A 24,988-nucleotide genomic window follows, 5' to 3' on the forward strand; every position below is an offset into this window, starting at 1 on the left:
CTGTAAAAATCTATTCAAATTGCCCGCCAGTACCTATCTCCTCCCATCTTGTCTCTTACGTCCGCCAGGAGCCCGCTCAGGTAGCAAAGAGGCCCTCCTCCAATGAGGCCAGGAGTCTTATATCCTTCTCTTACATCATCGCACTTCCTGTCTGCTTCCATTTTTACAAGAGGAATCATGGGAAATGTAGTTTCCAAAGTCCCCAAAACATCCACAGGAAGTTTGTCATATATCTACATATCTTAAGGCTCAAATGAGCCCCAAAATACCTCTAAATGGAACCCCCAATTTTCCAAATAACACAGCCCATTGCATTTATACTGTATATACTGTTACTTGCATGTTGCCTTTCCTTTTAGAATAAGAGCTCCTTGAGGACAAGGACCATGTTTTTCTCCATCTTTGTATTCTCTAGTGCTTAGTCCACAATGCCAGGCAGATAGGTAGGAGCTTAATGAATTTTTACTGACTCTAATGTTGCTATTTACATATTACTTCCCCTATCAGAACACAAGCTCCTTGGGCTACTTTATATCCCACAGCATAGTGTCTGGAATATGAGTACTTTAAAAATTCTTGTTGACTGATGACAAAAACCTATAACAATATCTAAGATATTAGATCAACTCATGAACATCATTTCGTGAAAACGAATAAAACTATTTCCACTTTTCTCTAGAAGGGAAGAAAGGCTAGACAATATTTAAGCTTGATAAATTGTCATGAAAATTTATTTATACATTATATACAATTTGTAGTTTGAGTCATAAGTCACAATTCAGCAACTACTTAAAAAGTGAGTTAAACAATTTTATTATAAAAATATTTTACTTATTAAAATATGAAACATCCTTACAATAAAACATATCATTTAGCTTAGTTAAGCTTTCACAAGACAAGTGTTACTTGAAGAGGAGAGTGTAATACCAGTTTTCATTTTCTAAATAAATTCTACAAAACTAGGTTGATATAAATTAAATTAAGCCATAGTTGGCTACAGATATACAACTATCCCTACATTATATCATACATTTTGTACTTCCAAAACTGACATCACCTCACTTGTTATTCCAAATTAAATAACAGAATATTAGATGGAAAGGAAAGAATTCTTTACAAACTTTTCTTCAGAATCTTGAATAGACTGCCAATACCCTTAAGTTTTTAGGATTCAAGATTTTCTGCATCAAACTTAAAAGAATTGTGTTAGACAATCATTGCCCTTTTCAAATAAGAACATTTTTTTTTTCAAAACTAGAATTTATTTTTTATCAATCATTTTCAGGTACTACTGGCAGTTGGGTGCAAAGGTTTAACTCGTGCAAATCTGGACAGGCCAAGTCGGAGACTATGACTGGGAGACCTGACAGAAACTCCTCCAAGTGGGTTGCTGCTGCCTCCTGATGAAGCTGAAAGAGAAAACACCACATATTCCTAGAATTATGTCCTCTTTCCCAAGTTCACTTATAGGGCAAAAACTGAAAAAAATCATTAAGCCTCCTTATTTGTGTATATGGCTGCTCAAAGTCTGAATGTGATCATTTTTGTCAACCCAGTGGAAGGTGAATAAATACTGCCAGCTCATCTATTTTCTATATTAAGTTATAGGTAATTTCCTGTTTTGCTTTTAAAGCTTTCTGCAACCTGGCCCCCACTTAACTTTCTAGTTTTTCTATAGTTCCTGCACTCTAGGGTTCTTACTGCACCACACACAAGATGTTCTACCTTCAGTTTCTGTGTCTTTGCATTGGCTGTTATGATACCTATGCCTGGAATATTCTCCTTTCTCAGCCCCCCCACCCCCTTGAAAATTCCTTACTTCCTTATAAAGACTTTTCTGATCTTCCTGCTAATGCCTTTCTTCATCCCTAAACACTTTTGTATTTGTTTTGTACTATTCTAAATATGTTGTAGGTTTATGTTGTTGCTCAACAAGAACCTTGAGGTCCTTGAGGGCAGATTGTTTGATTTTTATCTCTGTATCCCCAGCACACAGCAAAGGGCTTGGTACAATAGCAGGGGATAAATAAATGTTTGCTGATTAATTAGAATAGTGTTTCTCTTTTTTCCTATTTTTCCTTTCCCTAATAGCCTTTCAATTCCTCCATAAAAGCCACAGAATTTTAGGACTAGAAAAAATATTACCAATTAAGAATTGGAAGCCAGGAAGGCAATTTTACTTAATGACAGTTCCTAATTCTAGCTCTACCACTACCCAGCTGTATTCAGCAAATACCTATTTTGTCCCATCCCAAATGCCATCATTCTGGGTCAAATTGTTATTACTTCTTACTGTTATTTCTGCTATAACTATCTCATTGATCTCTCTCTGCCTTCATTTTCTCCCTGCTATAGTCTATCAGTACAATGATGCATCTTAAGCATTCTAACGCTTAGTAATAGTGATTTCTGACGCTTAACTTCTCTGACATCTCTATAGTAATTGAACATGGCTAACTTGCTCATACAGAAAACAAAATAAATATCTCTTAAGTTTCACAACCAAATTTTGGGGATAAAGAGTTGTTAGCTGAATAGATACAACTACTAACTTCTCTAAGCACTATGACTACTTGGATAAATAAAAATTCCTTACCTGGTGGGACCCATCTGGGTCTCTTACATTCGGTTAAAGGACTAAGTGATTGTAATGGCTTCTGAACAAGTTTTGAAGACAGACAAGCTTCTTTTGGTGCAGGTTTTGATTCAACAGGAGCTAGATCAGAGACCCCTGGAACTACTTGTTTGAACAAGTAAAAAAATGATAATAAAAATATGCAACAGATTTTCATGCTCTAAAGAATACACAATTAAAAAAAAAATCAAACTCATGAGGATTGTGTAAAATTAACATACAAATAAAACTCATAGCTGGCCCATGCACATTAAGGAAGGACACTGAATGGCAGTGCGGTTTCTGACTGACAGTGCAGTTTCTGACTAAAGGAATGGGCTGCTAGAAGCATTCCTGCTCAGTCTCTGACCAGGTGGCATGGTCAAATTATGTGCCTGGATGTCAGAACACATGATCCAAACTGTTCAATCAAAAATCAACTAAGTGTAAGGTCATGGGAGATATAAGAGCCAAGACGAGTAAGAATTCTGGGTCTTTTGGGCTCTGGTCCCTTCCTGAACTCAACCCCGTTCCTTGTCTGGCCTTAATTTAATCTGGTGCAACCATGTGGTTAGCTGGGGCCTCTTGCCACCACTGGTAAATGGGACATAGGGCTGGTTGGGAATCTAGGATGAGATGAAGCAAGAGTTCACCTGGGAGATTATGGTAGTTAGAAAGATCTGGTAATATCTTTCTCTTTCGTAATAAATAATTATACATTTAGTATAAAGTCTCCAAGATTAGTTTTTAATTATAACAGAAATTAAAGTAATTCTAATATTTTGGAGGCTCAGCTTAAATAACAGCTTCTTCAAGAAGTCTTAATTACCGAAGAACTTAAAAAACAAATTGGTAATCTTGGAGAGAGCAGTTTCAGTGGTGAGGCTGGAAAGAAATAATTTCTAATTGAATGAATTTTAGATGAAAGTTTCCATATTTTCAAGAGCAGAAAAAGGGGTTATCAGAAGTTATTATCAGTTGAATCAAACTGTATAGTCATGTTTGTGAATATATTTTTAACCAGAAACGTATATTTCCAAAATAATTAGAATGGGGAGAATTTTAAGAAAAGACAATCAATAAAACAAAGAGAACACAGTTCTCTAGCAAAGCTCAGTGTTTTAAATCAAGCAGCTTACCCAAACTATTAGAAGTCTTAGAGGCTTTCTTTTTCTTTTCCACTGGGGCTTTGGTCTTAGCATTTTTCTTTTTATTTTCTTTGGCTTTATTTTTTCTTATAGTAAAATCTTCATCATCTTCCCCCGCACTTTCACTGAAATTAGAATTGCTTTCACCTGAATCAAAAGAAATAACTAAATCAGGTGCAGAACAAGGTAAATAATTTATGAAATAACAAAAACACTGTAAAGACAAATCTGAAAATCTTATAGAATGTGATCAATGCAATGACCAACTATAATTCCAGAGGTCTAATTATAAAACATGATGCTAAATTCCTGATGGAAAAAGGATGGCCTTGGGCTGTAGAGTGAGATATATTTTTTTAGACATTACCAATCTAGGAATTTATTTTGTTTGAACATACATATTTATTAAGAGGGTCATGTTTTTCTTCTTTTTCAATTGGTAGTAGAAGGAGATGGGAGAGAAGATGGATTTCTGTTAATTAAAAAACATTAATGAATTAAGTTTTCTACCTTTGGTGTGAGTTTTCATTTCTTTTTTTTTAAAAATTATGAATAGTTTTATCAAGTTTTATCAAGGCATATTTCAATTTTAGTCTCACCTTTTGACAACAGTTTTGAGTTTTAGTCACTTAAAATAACTCATATGGTAGAGATATTGTCTAGTGCAATGATGGGCAAACTTTTTAAAGAGGGGGCTAAAGGAAAGGAAATACTCATCTGTCAGTTTGTTTCTAAGGCAACTCTTTTGAAGTTTCATTGTATTGTATCCTACTCATTGTATTCGTCAGATTAGGACTATGTCCTGCTGCCATATGGAACTGCCCACAGGCTGAAAGTTTGCCCATCACTGGTCTAGTGCAATGACAGCAAATCTATGGCACAGGTGCCAAAGATGGCATGCAGAGTGCTCTGTGGGCCCCTCTTCCCCCACTTCATTACTAGAAAGGCAGAGGGATTGGGGTGGAGTTGTTCTCTTCCCCCTTTCTATCCACCAGATAACATTTTTTCACATGCCCTGCAGTCCAATGGGAGCTCACAGGGGGTGAGGTGGGTGGCTCATAGGAGGCAGAGCTGGAGTGAAGCAGTGCTCTTGAGCCACTCCTCTCCCCCTTTCTACACCCACTGAGGATATTCCTCACTTCACCTGCCCCTCCACCTAGCAGGCCATGAGAGCACTTCCTCCCTCCCCTGTGTAGGGTAATGGGTAGGGGGGGAAACAGGGCATACCTGACACTCAGTGGTGGGGAAAAGCACTGCACACAGTCTGGGGTGGGGGTGCTGTGGCCCAGCACTTGGTCTTGGGGCTGGGTGGAGGGCCTGGCACTCCATCTCTAAAAGGTTCGAAATCACTGCTATATAGAGAATGATATACTGAATTTGAACAGAGGACTTCCTTGGAAATTCAGTTAACTTCTACACTGTGGACAGATGACAAAATTCTCTATTTTCCATTTAGGTAAATCAGACAATTCTCAGACCTCAAACCTGAACAGAACAAAAGATTTTTCTGTCCTGATAGCTAGACACACTAGTATACTGATATACTAGCTAGCCAAAGGTGACTTAAAAAAGACCAAGGAGAATAGTTTATGTGCTAACTGATATTTCCTATGACCTTTTTAAAAACTGTGGACTTGGCTACAATTTGAACAGTTCAGTAATATAATAAAATGATTCTTTAGAACAATAATTATAAATATAATGGTTATACTGCATAATATTTAGGTATACCATGGTTAGCAGTTTGCACATGTGCCTACATATGCAACATAATATTAGTTGGGAGTGTAGCCAAATTGTGTTTGGGACAAGCCAAAAGTTTTGGGAAGGGAGCAGGACCTATTTGATGAATTCCAGTAGCTTCCTTTAATGTCTAAGATTACAGAAGGGGGGAAAATGCCCAATGCAGATGGAAAAATCAGCTGGCCTTCTCTCTATTCCTCACCCAGGACAGTTCATCTCCCTACTTTTGTTCTGGTCATCGCCCATGTCTGGAATGCATTCCTTAGTTAAGTCAAGCCTATACCTGGCCCTGTATTGAGCACCAAGATACAAATAAAGGCAAAAGCAGTCCCTGTTCTCAAGGAGCTCAAAGACTAAATGGGGGATAACATGCATATAAATATGTACAAACATCACTTGAAGTCTCAGAATCCATCTCTTCCTTAAGATGAAGCTCCTTTTCTTTTTCCTCCCTCTCAAATGCTAGTGCCCTCCTTTCCAAACTACCCCGTATTTAACTACTTTGTGTCTCAAGTAAAGGGTAAAATCTTATTTTACAAAACTCTTGGGGCTTTAACAAGACAAAACCAAATGTTTTAATAAACAACAAAAATGTGAATAAAAGGATTTTTTATATTTCCTCAAAAGTCTGCCTGAAGTTACACATTTTGCTCTCTTTTCTTTTTATACACTTGTAAATAAAGTGTTGGTGTTGCTAATTAAATATTTTTAGTATCATTGTAGCATAAAAAGAAATTCACAGAATGAATTTTAAAATTAGACATTATTGGGATGGAGCCAAGATAGAGTAGTAAAGACAGGAATTTGCCCAAGCATTTCCAAATTTCTCTCTAAATGACATTAAAATAATGCATCAAAACATTTTCTGAAGTGGGAACAACAGAGGAATAGGGTGAAATAATTTTCTAGCCCTAGACAACTTAGAAGGTGGGCAGGTAAGCTGAGGCTCACTATGTTGAGAACAAAGTACAAATTCATACAGGCTCTACCAGCCTGGCAAGCCATCAACAGATCTTGGTATGACTGAACTGGTAGCAACATCCTCCAGAGCTCTCAGCCCACATAAGTTAAAGGGGTCAGACAACGGGTCAAAGGGTGATTATAAAGGACCCTTTGCTGGCACTGCAAGCAAAACTGTTGTATTGTTCACATGTGGTTCTGGGTTGCAGTCCCAGGGAGAAAATGAGTACTAACAGAAATGAGGATCCTGGACATAGTTCCAAGGCAGGAAAGAGTGTTTTTGATTACTCACAGACCATAGCAAGGTAGGCCAGGGAAGTAGAGACTATAACTCTCCTAAGATCAAATCACCTTGAAAGAACTGAAAATATACAGACTCCCCAGAACTGGCTCTGAAAACAGAAGCATGAAAAACCTGAAACTTGAGGCAATGTCCTGTCCACCCTGGTTGCAGAGCCCAACTTTAACATAAAAACTCAAGAAACAGGTCGGGAAAATGAGCAAACAATAAAAGAAGAGTTTGACTAAATAAAGTTACTATAGTGACAGGGAAGATCAAAACAGCTATATGCAAAGATTCAAAGAAAACTGTCAATTGGTCTCAAGCCCCAGAAGAATTCCTAGAAGAGCTCAAAAAGAATTTTGAAAATCAAGGCAAGTAGAGGAAAAACGGAAAAGAAATGAGAGTGATGCAAGAAAAATAATGGAAAAAAGCCATCAGCTTCAAAAGGAGGCACAAAACCCTGAAGAAAATAACACTAAAAAAACCCAAACAACAGAACAGGCCAAATGGCAAAGAAGGACAAAAACCCTGGAAAGAGAAGAAATCTTTAAAAAGCAGAATTAGCCAGGTGTACAATAATTCATTCAAATAATTTAAAAAAGTTGAATTGGCCAGATGGGAAAAGATATACAAAAATTCATTGAAGAAAAAAAAGTAGAACTGGCCAAATGGAAAAGAAAATACAAAAGCTCATTGAAGAAAACAATTCCTTAAAAATTAGAATTGAGCAAATGGAAACTAATGGCTCCATAAGACAACAATAAAATAAAATAAAAAAATAAAAAAAAGGAAAATATGGAATATCTATTGGGGGGATGAGGAGGGGTAGTGACCTGGAAAACAAATCAAGAAGAGATTATTTAAGAAATTATTGGACTATTTGAAAGCCATGATTATGATAAAGGAAAGAGGTTGGATACTGGTTGCTGGTGATGCAGTTGGCGTTTAGTTGCTGGAGTATAAAGGCAGGCCTTAGCTTACTTGAGAGGGCTTTTGGTGTTAGCTGTTAGAGAGTCTTTTGCCTCTGGGATCTCTAGAGAGCAGGAGGTCATTCTCATAGGCAAAGATCTGCTGTCAGTTGGCTACTGACAGTTTGGGCTGCTATAGAAAACTTTTTGAAGGAGTGAGTGAGTGGTAGCTATCTATTATTTTAGGGAGTTAGGTAGTTAGTGAATTATAAATAGTGTAGGTTAGATAGTGTGTAAATGGAATTAACTCTAGCCCATTCAAAGTTAAAACTCTACTATCAGAAATGATATCATCCCCACCTCCCTTAGTGGGAGGAGAAATGAGTTACCCACATGTGACAATAAGTAACAAATCAAGAACAAGGGACTGCCCTTTGGGCAGGCCAAATCAGTGTAGAGGCTGCCATTTGTCCACTTGAATTAGAGGTGGACCCACAGGAAGTGACGAAAGACACTATCTCTTCAAGTATGTTGGTTACTTCCTATTGGAGCAGTTCCCGCTTTGAATTTGGTGCTGAAGGATCTCTGCTGAGACCTCAGGCTGCTTCCACTCTGAATTGTCACGTGGGTAATTTAGGCTGACTTCCTTGTCCTACCTTGGCGTTTTTCCAGACTCTACCTTAAGTAGGCTTCTTGCCTCTCTGATTGCTAAGGCCTTGTGGCTTGTAGCCTAGTTTAATTAGCTTTTTAACCTTCTCTCTCCGTCTAGGCCTCTGCAGGCCTGGACTAGCCTCTCCCTCTCTTTATTTCCCAAATTCTACCTTCCTAATTGTAAATAAACAACCTTAAACCCGATCCTGATTTGGGTCTATTTTAATTATGGAATCAATCTGAACTATTGATTCCTGGCGGCCACACATTAAATATATCTCTATAAATATCTAAAATCTCCCTCTTACAATAGGCCTGGTGTTTGCCAGACAAGAAAAAGCTATCCTCAGAAAACAGTTAGAGGTAGTTATTAGGAATTTTAGGTATATTTATAGGATATAAGATGAGTAATCTCTCCTCTTTTCTATCTTTCCCTCCTTTACTATATTCTTTTATTTTTACTATTTCTATTTTAATTAAACTAAATTGTTAATTGTTAAAAGATACTAGAAGTTTTATTTTCTCTGGCTTATAGGAATAATATTAATTTACAACTCTACTATATTCTACTATTAAAACTTAATTTATTAAAAGCTGCTCTATTTTGTAAAAAACCTTATTTTAACCTTTACACCTGGTATCTCAGAAAGAGGGTAAATTAAAAGAATCTACCTTTCACCTCCTGAAAGAGATCCCCAAATGAAAACTTCCAAGAATATTATAGCCAAATTCCAGAGCTACCAGTCAAAGAGAGAAAATACTGCAGCAGACAGAAAGAAACAACATAAATATCACAGAACCAGAGTCAAGACAACATAAGATTTAGCAGCTTCTTCATTAAAGGATCAAAAGACTTGGAATATGATATTCCAGAAGTCAAAAGAGCTAGGATTACAATCAAGAGTACTACCTAGCGAAAGTGAGTATAATCCTACAGGCGAAAATTAATATTTAATGAAAGAGGACTTTTAAGCATTCCTGATGAAAAGATCAGAGATGAATAGAAAATATGACTTTCAAATACAAGACTCAAGAGAAGAATAAAAAGGTAAAGAGGAAAGCAAAAGCATATGAAATTCAATAAGGTTAAACTGTTTACATTCATATATGGAATAATACTTGTAACTCCTAAGAACTTATTCATTATCATGGAGGTTTAAAGGGGTATACATAGATATTAGGCACAGGTATGAGTTGACTAAGATGGATTATCTAAAAAAAGTTAAATTAAGAGGTCAGAAAAATGAATGCACTGGAAGAAGGGGGAACAGAGGTAGAAAAGGGTAAATTATTTCACCAAAAGGAGAGCTTTCATAGTAGTGGGGAAGATGGGAGAGGAAGATAACAAGCAACGCTTGAACCTTACTATCATTGAGAGTGCTCAAAAACAGAATAACATACACACTCAATTGGATTAGAAAAATCTTTCTTACCCTACAGGGAAGTAGAAGGGAATGGATCTGACCTCAGAAACTTCTCAGCTGTGTGACCCTGGGCAAGTCACTTGACCCCCATTGCCTACCCTTACCACTCTTCTGCCTTGGAGCCAATACACAGTATTGACTCTAAGACAGAAGGTAAGGGTTTAAAAAAAAAAAAAGAAAGGAATGGAGATAAAAAAGATAAAGGGGTGGGAGCACAACATCAGGGAGGATGAATTAGGGGAAGTAGTGATTAGAAGGAAAACACTTCTAAAGAGGGACAGGGTAAAAAAGGGAGAGAAGGACAAATGGGAAAAATGTAGGATGGAGGGTAATACATGGTAATCGTAACTGTGAATGTGAATGAGATGAATTCACACATAAAAGAGAAATGGCTAGCATAGTGGATTACATGATTTGGATATAAAAGGTGATTCTATAAGCAAATTAGGAGAGCATAAAATGGTTTACCTGTTAGATCTATGGATAAGGGAAGAATTTATAACCAAAAAGGAGGTTGAGACCATTACAGGAAGTAAAATGGATCATTTTTATTTTATTAAATTAAAAAGGTTTTGCACAAACAAAACAATGGAGTTAAGATTTGAAAGAAAGTAGCAAACTGGAGAAATTTGTTTTTATGGAAAGCTTCTCTGATAAAAGACTCTTTTTCAATTTTATAATATAATGAGTCAAATTTATAAGTCATTCCCCAATTAATAAATGAGCAAAGCATACAGCAGTTTTCAAAAGAAGAAATTAAAGCTATATATAGTTACATGAAAAAAATGCTCTAAATTGCTATTGATTAGAGAAATGCAAATTAAAACAATTTGGAGGTACTACTTTACACCTAATAGATTGGCTGAGAATGCAGAAAACAAAAATAACAAAAGTTGGAGGGAATGTGGGAAAACTGGGATATTAATGCAGTTAGTGGAATTGTAACTGGTCCAACTATTCTGAAGAGCAATTTGGACTACACTAAAGAGATAAAAAATTGTGCAAACCCTTTGACTCAGCAATACCACTGATAGGTCTATTTCCCAAAGAGATTTATATGTACAAAAAATATTTGTAACAGCTCTTTTTATAGTGGCAAAGAACTGGAAATTGAGAAGATGCTCATAAATTGGGGAATGGCTGAACAAGTTGTGGTCTATGATTATGAGAAAATATTATTATGCCATAAGAAATGAGAAGCAGGATACTTTATGAACTGATGCAAAGTGAACAGAACCAAGAAAACTCTGTACATAGTAACAGTAATACTGTATAATGGTCAACTACGAATGACTTGGTTATTCTCAGCAATACAATGGTCTAAGAGAATTCTGAAGGACTTATGAAAAATGCTGTCCACATGATGGAATCACAATGCAGATCAAAACATACTTTTTTCCTTATTAAAAAATTTTTTTGTCTGTGTTTTTTTTCACTATATGACTAATATAGAAATATGTTGCACATGACTACACATTATAACCGGTATAAAATTGCTTGCTTTCTCAATGAGGAGGAAGGGAAAGAGAAAGAATTTGGAACTCAAATTTTTTTTAAAATGTAAAAAATTGTTCTTACATGTAATTTTGGGGGGGAAAATGCTACTTACTTGCTGTAAAGTCTGGTTCAGAGTCAATAATATTGTCTCCTTCACTATTTTCTCTAAGTAACTTCCTCTGTTGTATCATAGCTTTGGATGCAGCTTTTCTTTGCCTATGACCAGCATGAGAATCATCTTCCTCAGTAATCTTATTTAAATCTAAAGAGTGACATAAAAATCAATTGAAAAAAGTCTGTAATAAATTTGTTCAAATCACTTAGGTAAATATTTAATTTTTGACAATGCCCAAAATAAATTGATTTCTACTTACTTGCTGTAAAGTCTGGTTCAGAGTCAGTAGCATTGTCTTCTTCACTATTTTCTCTAAGTAACTTCTTCTGTTGTATCATAGCTTGAGATGCAGCTTTTCTTTGCCTATGACCAGCTTGAGAATCATCTTCCTCAGTAATCTTATTTAAATCTAAAGAGTGACATAAAAATCAATTGAAAAAAGTCTGTGATAAATTTGTTCAAATCACTTAGGCAAATATTTACATTTTTAACAATGCCCCAAATAAACTGATTACTTTTCATTATTTTCTATAAACAACTATTTTAAAAGTAGTTGTTGTTAATGATAGGACCTTTGATGAAAAATAGATCTATCCCAAACTTACTGAAGCTAACACCATCTATGCTGCAATTAGAGAGGTGAGGAGAAATACTCATTTTTTCAGATTCAGCAATATCACATTTTTCAACATCTAGAAATAAAGAACAAGAGGAAACGTAAATGTTCAAACCATAACAAGCAAAATTGAACAATACTAAGAAGTTAATACTATAATTTTGAAAAATCTAGGTGCCTAAATTAAAAAAAGAAAATTTGACTGTTATCATAGGGAAATCTGTTTTCAGATACTGCTATTTAGTAAAAAAAAACCTCAAAATTTTACTTAGTATTCCCAGAATACATTTTACATTAAGAAAAAGGTCATCTAAGGAAATTCTGTTTAGCCTATTCTCCCACAAGAGGCAAATAAGTTATTTAACTGTAGCTATAGTAAATACATGGTATTCCTTTTTATAAGTTTCTACTTTAATCACTGACAACTAAAGACTTACTAAAAACAAAACTACCAATTTTAATTATGTTTACTGATGTAAGAAAATGCCTGAATCAGCACAGAAAGTAAGCTCAATGGTCCAAATGAGCAGAATTTAGAACTCCACGAAAGGAATAAAAATTGTAGTCAGTCTTTTCAAATAGTAAAGACTACAATCAATTCAAACCATTAACTGTACCATTTGCTGCAATGCTGCCAGAAAAAAATCAAAAATATAATTCAATATAGGAAACACAAATTCATTAGTCACCAAAGACAGGTAGTATGGTATAATGGAAAAATGATGGACTTGAATCAGGAGAGACTTAGAGATTCACATCCTGCTTCTTATACTTACTAGCTGCTACCTTGGGCCAGTCACTTCATCTCTGGGCCTCAGTTTCCTCATCTGAAAAATGGGGATAACAATACCTGTAGAACCTATCTCCTAAGGCTTTTGTGATTCTTATATTAGATATGAAAAATATTTTGCAAATCTTAAAACTGTTACATAAATGTGATACATAATAGCTAATTAAATGTCACCCAAATAAACTCATTAGTATACTAAAAAAAATCTAGATGTGGGAGAGGAAGATATGAAGAAAGTAGGTGCCCAGGAAAGGAAAAGATAGGAAAAAGACTATTTGAATTCACATACTTTGAAGTGGAAAAATTCTTAAGTGTTATATTAGAAAGTAATTTCAAGTTAGCTAGAAGATTGTGGTGGATTTGGATTCATTAAGGTTTGAATTTAAATCCTGCCTCAGACACTAATTATCTGTGTGATCCTGGGCAAGGCCATTTAAACTTTCTTAGCCTCAATTTCCTCATCTATAAAATGGATGGAATAGCATCTAGGTCAAAGGGTTGTTATGAGGATCAAACGATATTATAACAAATGCAAAGTACTTTGTAAACCTTGAAGCACTATATAAATATTACTTTTTATTATCATTATCATTTCAAGAACCAGGTAATTAGGATTCTCTTCTAGAACAAGATAAGCAGCATAGGAAATAAATGTTAGTCTCCTGAATCCAGAAGACCACTCCACAAAATGCTATATCAAAAGTTCTCATAATTCTCCAATCATAAAAGTCCAAACTACAGATGAATAGCAACGAACATTCGTAGTGGCTCCTCAGTCCCTCCAAAAAGGCAAGAAAGTTATAGACTGTTTTTTAAACGCATGTCAACACTTTAAAGATCAGTGATTTCTATAATAAGGACCTGCCACAAAAGCATTCAACTTCTCTTATGATTTAGTAGAAAAGCCCTAGAGGGTTGTACAAGTACAGAATCATACAGTCAGTGTCAAGAGGCAGGATTTATGACCTTAAGCCTAGCACTCTACCTCTACACTATGCAGCCTTTCCAATACAAATATGCATAAAATAATCTTTACCTGGAGATTTCTGCATCTCAGTAGTGGCTATAGAAGGTTCCTTCACTGATAATGCTAGTGCAACTTCTAAATCTCTCTTATAGAGCTTGTCATCCAAAGCCATCCTAAAATACAGGCACATAAGTAACAATCATAAGTACATTTGTCAGTCATTTCAATTAAAAAGCAAAGTTTTCAAGATTGCTGCTTTTATAATTTTTTGAAATAGCTAATTTCCCCCCCCCCCAGTTTCTAAAATGTAATAGTCTTGAATCAAATACTTAATAAGGGGTCTATTATCCAAAATATATATAGCAAACTAACAAAAACAACTAAAAGTGGATTGAGAACCAGGCCTAGAGATGGGAAGTCGTGAGTTCAAATTTGACCTCAGACACTTCTAACTTTGTGACCTTGGGCAAGTCACTTAACTCCCACTGCCTAACCTTTACACTCTTCTTCCTTGAAACCAATACTAAGACAAAAGGTAAGAGTTTAAAAAAATTAAAAACAACTAAAAGTCATTTTCCCCTTAGGTGATCAAAGGATGGGAACCAATAGTTCTCAAAAGAATAATCACAAAAAAAATCAACATTATAAGATCATTCGAAATCACTAAGAATAAGAGAAATAAAAATCAAAATAACTCAGAGGTTTTACCTCACACTTTAGCATATTTGTTCTAAAGTGCAAAAACTAGGAATAGCTAGAGGAATTAAGTATAGACACATTAATACTCTGTTAGTGAAGTTGTAAATTGGTTCAACTCCTGGAAAGTAAACTGGAATCATGCTAAAACTAGAATTTGCTGCTGACCACAAGAAGTCAATAATAAAAAGAAAAAGTCCCATCTGAACCAAAATCTTTATAGAAGTACTTTATATAGCAAAGAACTGGAAATAAGGCAGATGCTTGTTGAATGGGGAATGATTAATTTGCTGGGATAAAGGCATAGAGACATGCTTATCAAATTTGTATTTGACATGAAGCTTGGAGGTACATCTAACATAATGAATAATGGTATGGAACCAAATAGATCTCTATCAGCTATAATATGGCAGACAGAATAAGATGAAATTTAAAAGAAAAAAAAGTAAAATTCTACAATTGATTTTCAACAATTTTCAAGAATACAGGATAGGGATCATAGATAAAAAGACATGTACAAAAATATTTATAGCCGTGCTTTTTGTGGTGGCAAAAAACTGGAAAACGAGGCTATACCCTTCAATTGGGGGATGCCTGAACAAATTGTGGTATATGCTGGTGATGGAATACTATTGTGCTCAAAGGAATCATAAACAGGAGGAATTCCATGTGAAATGGAAAGACCTCCAGGAATTGATGCAAAGTGAAAGGAGCAGAACCAGGAGAACATTATACACAGAGACGGATACACTGTGCTACAATTGAATGTAGTGGACTTCTCTACTAGCAGCAATGCAAAGCAATGATCCAGGACAATTCTGAGGGATTTATGGAAAAAAACACTATCCACATTGAGAGGAAGAACTACAGAAGTGGAAACACGGAATTAAAACAACTGCTTGAATACATGGGTTGATGCGCACATGGCTGGGGATGTAGACTTGAAACAACCACACCAATGTATCTATCAATAATATGGAAATAAGTCTTGATTGATGACACATGTTAAAACCAGTGGAAATGTGCGTTGGATATTTGGGGGACTGAAAGGGGGTGAAGGGGAAAGTAAGAACATGAATCATGTAACCATGGAAAATTTTTCTAAAAAATTAACAATTAAAAAAAAAAAAAAAAAGAATACAGGATAGGGGAAGCATAGTTAGAAGAATGCCGGTGAAAATAATCTGGACATGAGTCATTGGAGAGATATAGCAACCCAAAGAGTTTACTCTCTTCTCTACTGAGAGACAGAAAGTCCAGGAAGTAACAGCTCTACTGAAGCTTGTCTTGGTCAGGTCACATCTGGAACAACAGATAAAGTCCTGGGCACATTTTAGGAAACAAGAACATTCTGGGAGAGTGAGAGGAATGGAATGAATGCCGTATGAGAGTTGATTTTAAAAAGTAGGGAGGTTAGCCAGGAGACTAAAATAAAGGCTTACTGAGACATAACTGCCACCTGAAACTATTTGAAGGATTATTTGTAAAAGAAATAAAACTTGTTTTGCTTGACCCCAGAATAAGGAATCAAGAGCTTTTGCTAGGTATGAGTTAGAAAGAGACATATGACATATTTAGGCTTGATATAGGAAACAACCAGAGCCATCCATTATCAAGTGGTGACCTGAAGATGGAGAAAAGGGGTTGAGATGTAAAGTGGGGTAGTTAGCAAGTTCCCCCTCAACAGTTTCAGGCAGAGGCTGAATAACTAACTCATTGCTGGGGTTCATTTTTTAAATTCTGTGATATACTTTCCAGTGGATTATTGGAAGAAGAAATTCAAATGTCAATTAGGTAGACATCTGAAGAAATGGAATAGAGCAAAAGAAAATTAAGAAAGGTAAGAAAACATCATGGATTTTTCATTAAAAAATTTTATAGAATCACAGAATTAGAATTGAAAAGGACCTCAGACGTTATCAAGTCCAGCCCCCTCATTCAACAGATAAAAAAGTGAGGCTAAAAGTTTAAATTACTTGTCAAAAGTCATACAGCTAGGAATTGTCTGAGGCAAGATTTGCACAAAGGTCTTCCTGCCCATCACTCTATTCACTATACCACTTAGCTGAAGAAAAATGCATGCCAGTTAACCTATTTCACACTGGAAATCATTTCATTTATGTCTTATCTTTTACCTTTTATTAGGTGTTTTCACTTGGAGTGGAGGTTCTTCTTTATGTCTATTTTTTGTTTTTGATTTCTCTTCTTTTTCCTGTTTTCTTTCCTTTGATATTTTTGATTTTTTGTTTGAAGCTGTAGTCCATGGAACAAAATCATCATCATCTTAAGGTATGCAGGATTTTTTTTGAGGAAGAAGAAAAATAAAACTCATGAAATTGTCTTAGCTAAATAATACATTTTTTTTAGCAGTTCAAATCTTTTAACATATGTACTCTTAAGAGTTTTTATTCAAGCAATTTCATTGTCCTAATTGGCCCAATTCATAGCAATTTTTTCATGATTCTAATACTTATACAATTTCAACCCAGCATGGATGGACCAAGTACCTGGAATTTTGCAGTGTCAATTATGCTAGTTTAGGGTAGCCCAAGGCAAAAAATAATGCACATAAGTAATATTCTGAAGATCCACAGCAATGATTTATGAAAATCTATGTCAAAAAGGCTCTGACACATTGAAAGTCAACCACCAATCAGCAAAGAATGTTTTTCTTTCTTTCTTTCAACCCTTACCTTTTGCCTTTAGCTAGGAAGTATGTGAGGCCAGATTTGAATCCAGAACTTCCTGTCACCAGGCCTGGTTCTTTATTCATGGACCTACCTAGCTGCCCCCAACAAATGTTATTTCAACTTCCTAACTCCAACAATAGATCCTCAGGGTCTAGTCACGTGGATAGGCAATCATTTGTGTGAAAAGTATTTGTGGGGTTTCTAACATGTGCAAAAACAGAAGGCACAGGGCAGCTGGGTAGCTCAGTGGATTGAGAGCCAGGCCTAGAGACGGGAGGTCCTAGGTTCAAATCCGGCCTCAGACACTTCCCAGCTGTGTGACCCTGGGCAAGTCACTTGACCCCCATTGCCTACCCTTACCACTCTTCCACCTATAAGTCAACACACAGAAGTTAAGGGTTTAAAATTTAAAAAAAAAAAAACAAAACAGAAGGCACAGATTACACTGAGAGAAGCAAAAAGTCTTAGCTTCACATAACATGGAAAGGGAAGAAGATAGAGGACATATCTGAAAGTTTAACAGAAGCTCATATTCTCAGGGTTGGAAAGCATCCCTGGGCCATAGTACAAAGGTTATCTGAATAAGACTTCGCCTTATCATATGCCTAAGAGATCATCATCCACCCTTTGCTTTAAGACTTCTAGAGAGGGGTAACCTACTACTCTCAAAGTTAGCCCATTTTATTTTTGGATCACTGTCATGAAGGTTTTCCTTTCTAGGCATTCAAAGATTTAATAGGTAAAATGACATCTTAGAAATCATCTATAGGCAGGTAGGTAGCATAGTGGATAGAGCATCAGGCCTGAAGTCACAAGGACCTGTGTTCAAATCTGGCCTCAGACACTTCCTATCTGTATAACTTCAGGCAAGTCCCTTAAACCCAATTGCCTAGCCTTTACTGCTCCTGCCTTGGAATTGATACCTCGCATTAATTTTAAGAAGAAGGGACTTCCGGGTTAAGATGGCAGCAGAGTAAAAAGAAGCTGCTTAACCTCTCCTAACCCACACAGATAGGACTCCTCAAGAGGACATAAAAACAAACCCAGACGAATGAAGGGACCCCACAACAGGGCACAGCATTGAAGGCACGTGGGATCAGGGCATTTCCATGCTTTAAGGGGGTGAAATAGCTCTCGCTAAAACGCGAGCTGAGGAACCCCTCCACACACACACCACCTACAATGCCAAAGCCAGCACACAAGAGTTAGAGCAAGTTTGGGGCATCCATTAAGTTATTGGCAGCTACCTGGTATCACCAGGGCCTGCTCCTGAGAGCTGCAAGACTTAAGACTCCAAGAGGCTAAAGAACTGGACTTTGAACACACACCCTGAGCTCAGGCACAGAACTTGGGTAGGGACCCAGTGCAGAGGGGTGCATGACTGTGGAAGCAACGCCCTGAGACTGTTAAAGGAGCTTCGGGCAGAGGAGCAAGCAAGGGGACCACCAGGAGGCTTGACGCAGAGAACAACTAGACTTGAGACCTCAGGAGCCTAAAGAGTGCAGACCAACTGTGGCGCAAGGATAAAGCTGAGAGGGTGCATGGCTCCCTGACTCAGGCGAAAACTGCTCCACAGCTCCATAGGCAGAGAGCCTGTCTGCCTCACCCAGACTTCTGATTGAGAAAGAAATAATAATAATAATGGCAAGCTAGGCACAAGAACCCCAAAAGAGAAAAATCAAGAAGAAATCTTTAACCCTCGACAACTTTTACACAGGAAAAAATCCAGACAAGAGAGCAAATAGCAGAGGAGAACAAACAAGTAATCACATTCAAACCTTCCCAAAAAAATGAAAATGGGTCACAAGCTCTTGAAGAGTTCAAATCTGAGATCATGAGAAAGATGGAAGAGATTTGGCAAGAGAAGTGGGAAATAGCTCAAAAGGAAATTAACAGGGTAAAAGACAGAAATTCCCAATTGGAAACCAAAATTAAACAGCTTGAAAACAGGATAGACTAAACCGAAAAGGAAAATCATAAGATTATAACAGAAAATCAGTATCTAAAGACCAGAATTGAGCAAGTAGAAGCCAATGATCTCTCAAGAAAGCAAGAACAAATAAAGCAAAGTCAAAAGACTGATAAAATAGAAGGAAACATGAAATATTTCACTGAGAAATTGACAGATCAAGAAAACAGCTTTTACTAATTATTATTTTTATTGCATTATGATCTGAGAAGGTTACACTTATTATTTCTGCTCTTTTGCATTTGTTTACAATGTTTCTATGCCCTATTACATGGTCAATCTTTGTGAATGTACCATGTGCATCATATTCAATGGGGATAAATTAGAAGCCTTCCCAATAAGATCAGGCGCGAAACAAGGATGCCCACTATCACCTCTATTATTTAACATTGTATTAGAAATACTAACAGTAGCAATTAGAGAAGAAAAAGAAATTGAAGGTATTAAAATAGGCAATGAGGATACTAAGCTATCACTCTTTGCAGATGATACGATGGTCTACTTAAAAAATCCTAGAGAATCAACTAAAAAGCTAATAGAAATAATAAACAACTTTAGCAAAGTTGCAGGTTACACACAGAGATGCAGGATACACATAAATTCATCAGCATTTCTATATATTTCCAACACATCACAGCAGCAAGAGGTAGAAAGAGAAACACCATTTAAAATCACCCTAGACCAGGGGTCAGCAACCTTTTTGGCCGTGAGAGCCATAAACGCCATATTTTTTAAAATGTAATTTCGTGAGAGCCGTACAGTGCTCACAGTGTGCGCTCCTGTAACAGCGCCTGAAAAAAAAATTTACTTTATGGCTTCTGCAGAAAGAGCTATATCTGGCCCTCAAAAGAGCTAGATATGGCTCGAGAGCCATGTTGCCGACCCCTGCCCTATACAATATAAAATACTTAGGAATCTATCTACCAAAACAAACACAGGAATTATACGAAAACAACTATAAAACACTTTCCAAACAATTAAAACTAGATCTTAAACAATCGGAAAAATATTGATTGCTCATGAGTAGGACGAGCTAACATAATAAAAATGACCATTCTACACAAATTAATTTACCTATTTAGCGCCATACCCATCAAACTACCAAAAAACTTTTTTACTGAATTAGGAAAAACTATAACAAAGTTCATTTGGAATAACAAAAGATCAAGAATATCAAGGGAAATAATGGAAAAAAATGTGAAGGAAGGGGGCCTAGCAGTACCAGATATTAAACTATACTATAAAGCAGCGGTCCTCAAAACAATATGGTACTGGCTAAGAGACAGAAGGGAGGATCAGTGGAATAGACTTGGGGTAAGTGACATCAGCAAGACAGTGTATGATAAACCCAAAGAGCCCAACTTTTGGGACAAAAATCCACTATTTGACAAAAACTGCTGGGAAATTTGGAAAACAATATAGGAGAGAATAGGTTTAGATCAACACCTCACACCCTACACCAAGATAAATTCAGAATGGGTGAATGACATGAATATAAAGAAGGAAACTATAAATAAGTTAAGTGAACATAGAGTAGTTTACTTGTCAGATCTCTGGGAAAGGAAAGATTTTAAAACCAAGCAAGAGTTAGAGAAAATTACAAAATGTAAAATAAATAATTTTGATTATATTAAATTAAAGTTTTTGTACAAACAAAAACAATGCAACCAAAATCAGAAGAAAAACAACTGGGAAAAAATCTTTATAACAAAAAACTCTGACAGGGGTCTAATTACTCAAATATACAAGGAGCTAAATCAATTGTATAAAAAAATCAAGCCATTCCCTAATTGATAAATGGGCAAGGGACATTAATAAGCAATTTTCAGATAAAGAAATCAAAACTATTAATAAGCACATGAGAAAGTGTTCTAAATGTCTAATAATTAGAGAAATGCAAAGCAAAACAACTCTGAGTTACCACCTCACATCTAGCGGATTGGCTAAAATGATAGCAGGAGAGAGTAATGAATATTGGAGGGGATGTGGCAAAATTGGGACATTAATGCATTGACGGTGGAGTTGTGAACTGATCCAGCCATTCTGGCTGGCAACTTGGAACTATGCCCAAAGAGCTCTAAAAAGACTGCCTGACCTTTGATCGAGCCATAGCATTGCTGGGTTTGTACCCCAAAGAGATCATAGATAAACAGACTTGTACAAAAATATTTATATTTTTGTGTTGGCAAAAAACTGGAAAACGAGGCTATACCCTTCAATTGGGGAATGGCTGAACAAATTGTGGTATATGCTGGTGATGGAATGCTATTGTGCTCAAAGGAATAATAAACTGGAGGAATTCCATGTGAACTGGAAAGACCTCCAGGAATTGATGCAGAGTGAAAGGAGCAGAGCCAGAAGAACATTGTACACAGAGACTGATACACTGTGGTAAAATAGAATGTAATGGACTTCTATACTAGCAGCAATGCAATGACCCAGGACAATTCTGAGGGATTTATGGAAAAGATCGCTACCCACATTCAGAGGAAGAACTGCAGGAGCGGAAACACAGAAGTAAAACAACCCTAGAATACATGGGTCGATGCGGACATGGTTGGAGATGTAGACACTAATTGGTCACACCAATGCAACTATCAATAATATGTAAATAAGTTTTGACTGATCACACATGTTAAAACCAATGGAAATGTGTGTTGGATATGGGGGGGAGGTGTTGAAGAGGGAGGTGAAGGGGAAAGTAAAAACAGGAATCATGTAACCATGGAAAATTTTTCTAAAAAAATAAAATATGTAAATCTGAGAAAAAAAAAGACAATGTAAGGGTTTAGGGAAAGAAGAAATCATCTAGAATAATGCCCTTGTTTTACAGGTGAGTAAATGAATGTTGAGAGAGGCTACACGGCATTCCCAGAGTTTAATGGTATGTGGCAAGGTTGTATTCTGAATCCTGATCCTCAGACTTTGAGTTGGTATTCTTGCTACTATTTCATGGGGCCTCCATTCCCTCACTGCTCATGGTTCTGCCCCCTGGGGTCAGGGAGAAAACATTTAAACCCTCTTCCACAAGTCTACTCTTCAGAGACTTGAAGGCAGAAATCCCAGTCCCCCTGTAGCTCCTTGTGGTCTGATTAAAAATTCCAGGGTCCTTAAACTGAGGTTCATGGGAACATTCCCTTGAAGTACTTCACACTCATGAGACACAGGGTGGTAGAGTATATAGTGCTGAACTTGTCATCAGAAAGGTCTGGGTTCAAATCTTATCTCTGACATTTATTAGCTATGTAACTGAGATAAGTCACTTAATATTCCTGGTCCTCAGTTTCATTATCTTAAAATGGAAATATTATCAAAAGCATCTATCTCATAGGACTGCTGCTGAGGCTCACATGAACTAATACACATAAAACACTTTGCAAACTTTATGTAGTCTATTGCACTTCAAATTGAACAAACATAAAACCAATCTCAATTTCAACCAAAAACTTGCTTCTCTTTCTAACATTTTATTTTTGCAAATAGGACCATTATCATCTTAAGTCACATACAAACAACACATCAGTTATCTTTGACCCTTCCTTTTTCACCCCTCCTACATTTAGTCACTACATGTTGTGTTTCCAGATCTCTTCTATCCTTTTCCACTGATACCATGACCATAGATCAGAGGCTCAATATTTCTTGCCTAAACACAGAAACAGTTTCCTAATCATCTCCCCGCCTCAGGTCCCTTCTTTCTACATCTATCCTACAAGCCCTCAGGTCTGGGATAACTTTTTCAAAAGGAATCTTGTGTGATAAAACAAGTCCTGTGGATCCATGATGCGTGTGTAGTACCCCTATGACACTTGTAATGGTAGCACTGAATTCCAGAATGCTGTGTATTTTTTCCAAGTGTTTAGTATGTTTTAGTCCTATGTTTAAAAACAGACTAAAAAGCTCCTCAATGGCCTGAACCATACCTTATTTTACTCTGATCCATTCCATAATGATCAGCACATTATAGGTTCTTAACATATCCTTGCTGATTTAATGCAGAAGGTAGATTATCCATATTTAATTAAGCTAAATTATTAGCTTTGAATCTTAGTGTAGGAGAAAATGATCATGCAGAACTAGAGAACTCTCAATATCTTTAAAGTCAGATACATTGGAATGGGCAAAATATTTTACTCTAAATTGAACCTAAAGTCACATACCACATGGCTTTTTCCATGTCACAACTCCACCAATTTGACAACTCTACAACTGCTATCTAACAACTATTGCAGTCAAAGATTGTAGTATGGTATGACAGAAAAAGCAATGATCTTAAAAGTCAGAAAATTCTGCCCCTTAATTAAAACTATAGGCAAATTCCTAATCTGTAAAAAGGGATAATAATAATACTTGTATCATCTTGGGAATGTTGTGATTAAATGTTTTGTAAACTATATAAATATGAATTATTTTCATGGCAGGTTTATTTAATGATAGCATAAAAGAGCATATACATTCTGCAAATACTGAGGAAAATTAAATAACTTGTAACTCTCAATATAGAAATATGAAACTGTACTTACCCTCAATGTCAGAGTCCAAAGACTGTGAGTAATTGACTGGTTTCTTATTCCTATTACAGATACAAATATTTTACAGTCATATAAATTTCAATTTTCCATTTCCAGAGAACAGTTTAAATACATTTCCTTTTCAAATAAAATGTTATGAAGTGACCTAGTCAATAAGCACTTATTAAGCACTTAACTAATTTCCAGGAACTGTACAAGTCCTTTGGGGGAAAAAAAAAGGACTCATGGATAAAAAATTTTGTAGTTAACAACAACAACAACAAAACCCCTGGAAATTAGGGACAGAGGAGTGCTTATCAATTTGAGCAATGGCCGACAAATTATGGCATATGGACTCAATGGAACACTATTATGCAGTAAGAAATAATTAGAGGGATAGCTTCATCGAAATCTGGAAAGACTTGTATGAACTGATGCAGTGGAAACCAAGTTGTACAACAAGGACATTACTGTTACGGATACAATTTTGAAAGACTTCAGAACTCTGATCATGACATTACCCAGTACCAATTCCAGAGGACTAGGGATGAAGCAGACTACTCACCTCCTGTCAGAGAAGTGACCGACTTAAGAGGCAGAATAAAACGTAATGGTGTGTATATGTGTAAACATGCATATATACATACACATATATGTGTATATTTAGGCGAGGCCAACGGAGGGATAGGTTTTGCTTCACTTTAGCAACTTTAGCAAAACATTTAATCACAACATTCCCAAGATGATACAACTTGGTTTCCTTCCCTCCCCCCTCCCCCCATGGAATGTAGTTGAGACGCAAAGAAAATATTTTCACTGAAAAAATTTTAACGGAAATAAATAATTGTAACAAATATTCTTGCAAGCTAACTTTGAAAATCTTAAAGCACTCTACAAATGCTATCATTACTACTATCTTATGGGACGTATGACAGGAGCTTTTCTCCTCTACATCTCCAGTCCTCTCCCTTTAATTTTGTTTCCGATGCAAGCTCAGGAGCGGCCGGTAGCCCTCGGCCCTTTCTCTCTTCTCTTCTCAAACTCGCTCGGTTCACCTCCCTCCCCGCCCCTCGCCTAACCCGCGGTATTGGTTATTTACTCACCGCACCGGCCTTGGCATAGTCGAAGCTGCCGAGGTCCGTCAGGGAGCCTGGACCTCCAGAGAATCCAGACTCCAGTCAACTTTGTCGCAGTAATGGTTCCCGCCAAAGATCAAGCGCGCAGAAGCCCCGCCCACCCCGGAACTCGAAACCTGGAACTTGAGCCCCAGTTCCGCCGCGACCCGCGGCGTACTCAGCCTTCATTTTTCAAATTACACATTCGCTGTAGTCCTCCCCGTTCGTACTGGCTTGGAAGAAAAAAGCAGGGAAGGAAAAATCTTTCCAACCCATAAATGGGAATACAAA

The 24,988-nt window shown here is 36.6% G+C and overlaps 1 protein-coding gene across 2 annotated transcripts; it reads right to left on the minus strand.

The window, feature by feature from the left end:
- Positions 1-1,281: 1,281 nt before the first annotated feature.
- Positions 1,282-24,772, minus strand: RAD51AP1 (RAD51 associated protein 1). Of its 2 annotated transcripts, none has more exons than XM_044678440.1 (10): positions 24,686-24,772; positions 23,595-23,644; positions 16,548-16,695; positions 13,786-13,889; positions 11,949-12,035; positions 11,603-11,752; positions 11,341-11,490; positions 3,754-3,909; positions 2,597-2,737; positions 1,282-1,409 (listed from the first exon to the last, which is right to left on the minus strand). In XM_044678440.1, the coding sequence occupies exons 1-10, from the start codon at positions 24,700-24,702 to the stop codon at positions 1,282-1,284; spliced, it is 1,131 nt and encodes a 376-aa protein (XP_044534375.1). In that variant the 5' UTR covers positions 24,703-24,772. The 2 variants fall into 2 exon arrangements, with proteins under 2 accessions (XP_044534375.1, XP_044534373.1); XM_044678438.1 differs by having other exon boundaries at positions 2,597-2,740.
- Positions 24,773-24,988: the final 216 nt, after the last annotated feature.

The sequence above is a fragment of the Gracilinanus agilis genome, chromosome 5, assembly GCF_016433145.1.
Source record: "Gracilinanus agilis isolate LMUSP501 chromosome 5, AgileGrace, whole genome shotgun sequence".
In the NCBI taxonomy this organism is placed as follows: Eukaryota; Metazoa; Chordata; class Mammalia; order Didelphimorphia; family Didelphidae; genus Gracilinanus; species Gracilinanus agilis.

Excerpts from the sequence above, each read along its gene's own strand:
- RAD51AP1 (XM_044678438.1), bottom strand. Across the intron at positions 12,036-13,785 it reads TGAGATGCAGAAATCTCCAG|ATGTTGAAAAATGTGATATT; the intron begins GTAAAGATTATT and ends CTTTATTTCTAG. Across the intron at positions 3,910-11,340 it reads TGAACCAGACTTTACAGCAA|GTGAAAGCAATTCTAATTTC; the intron begins GTAAGTAGCATT and ends CTTTTGATTCAG.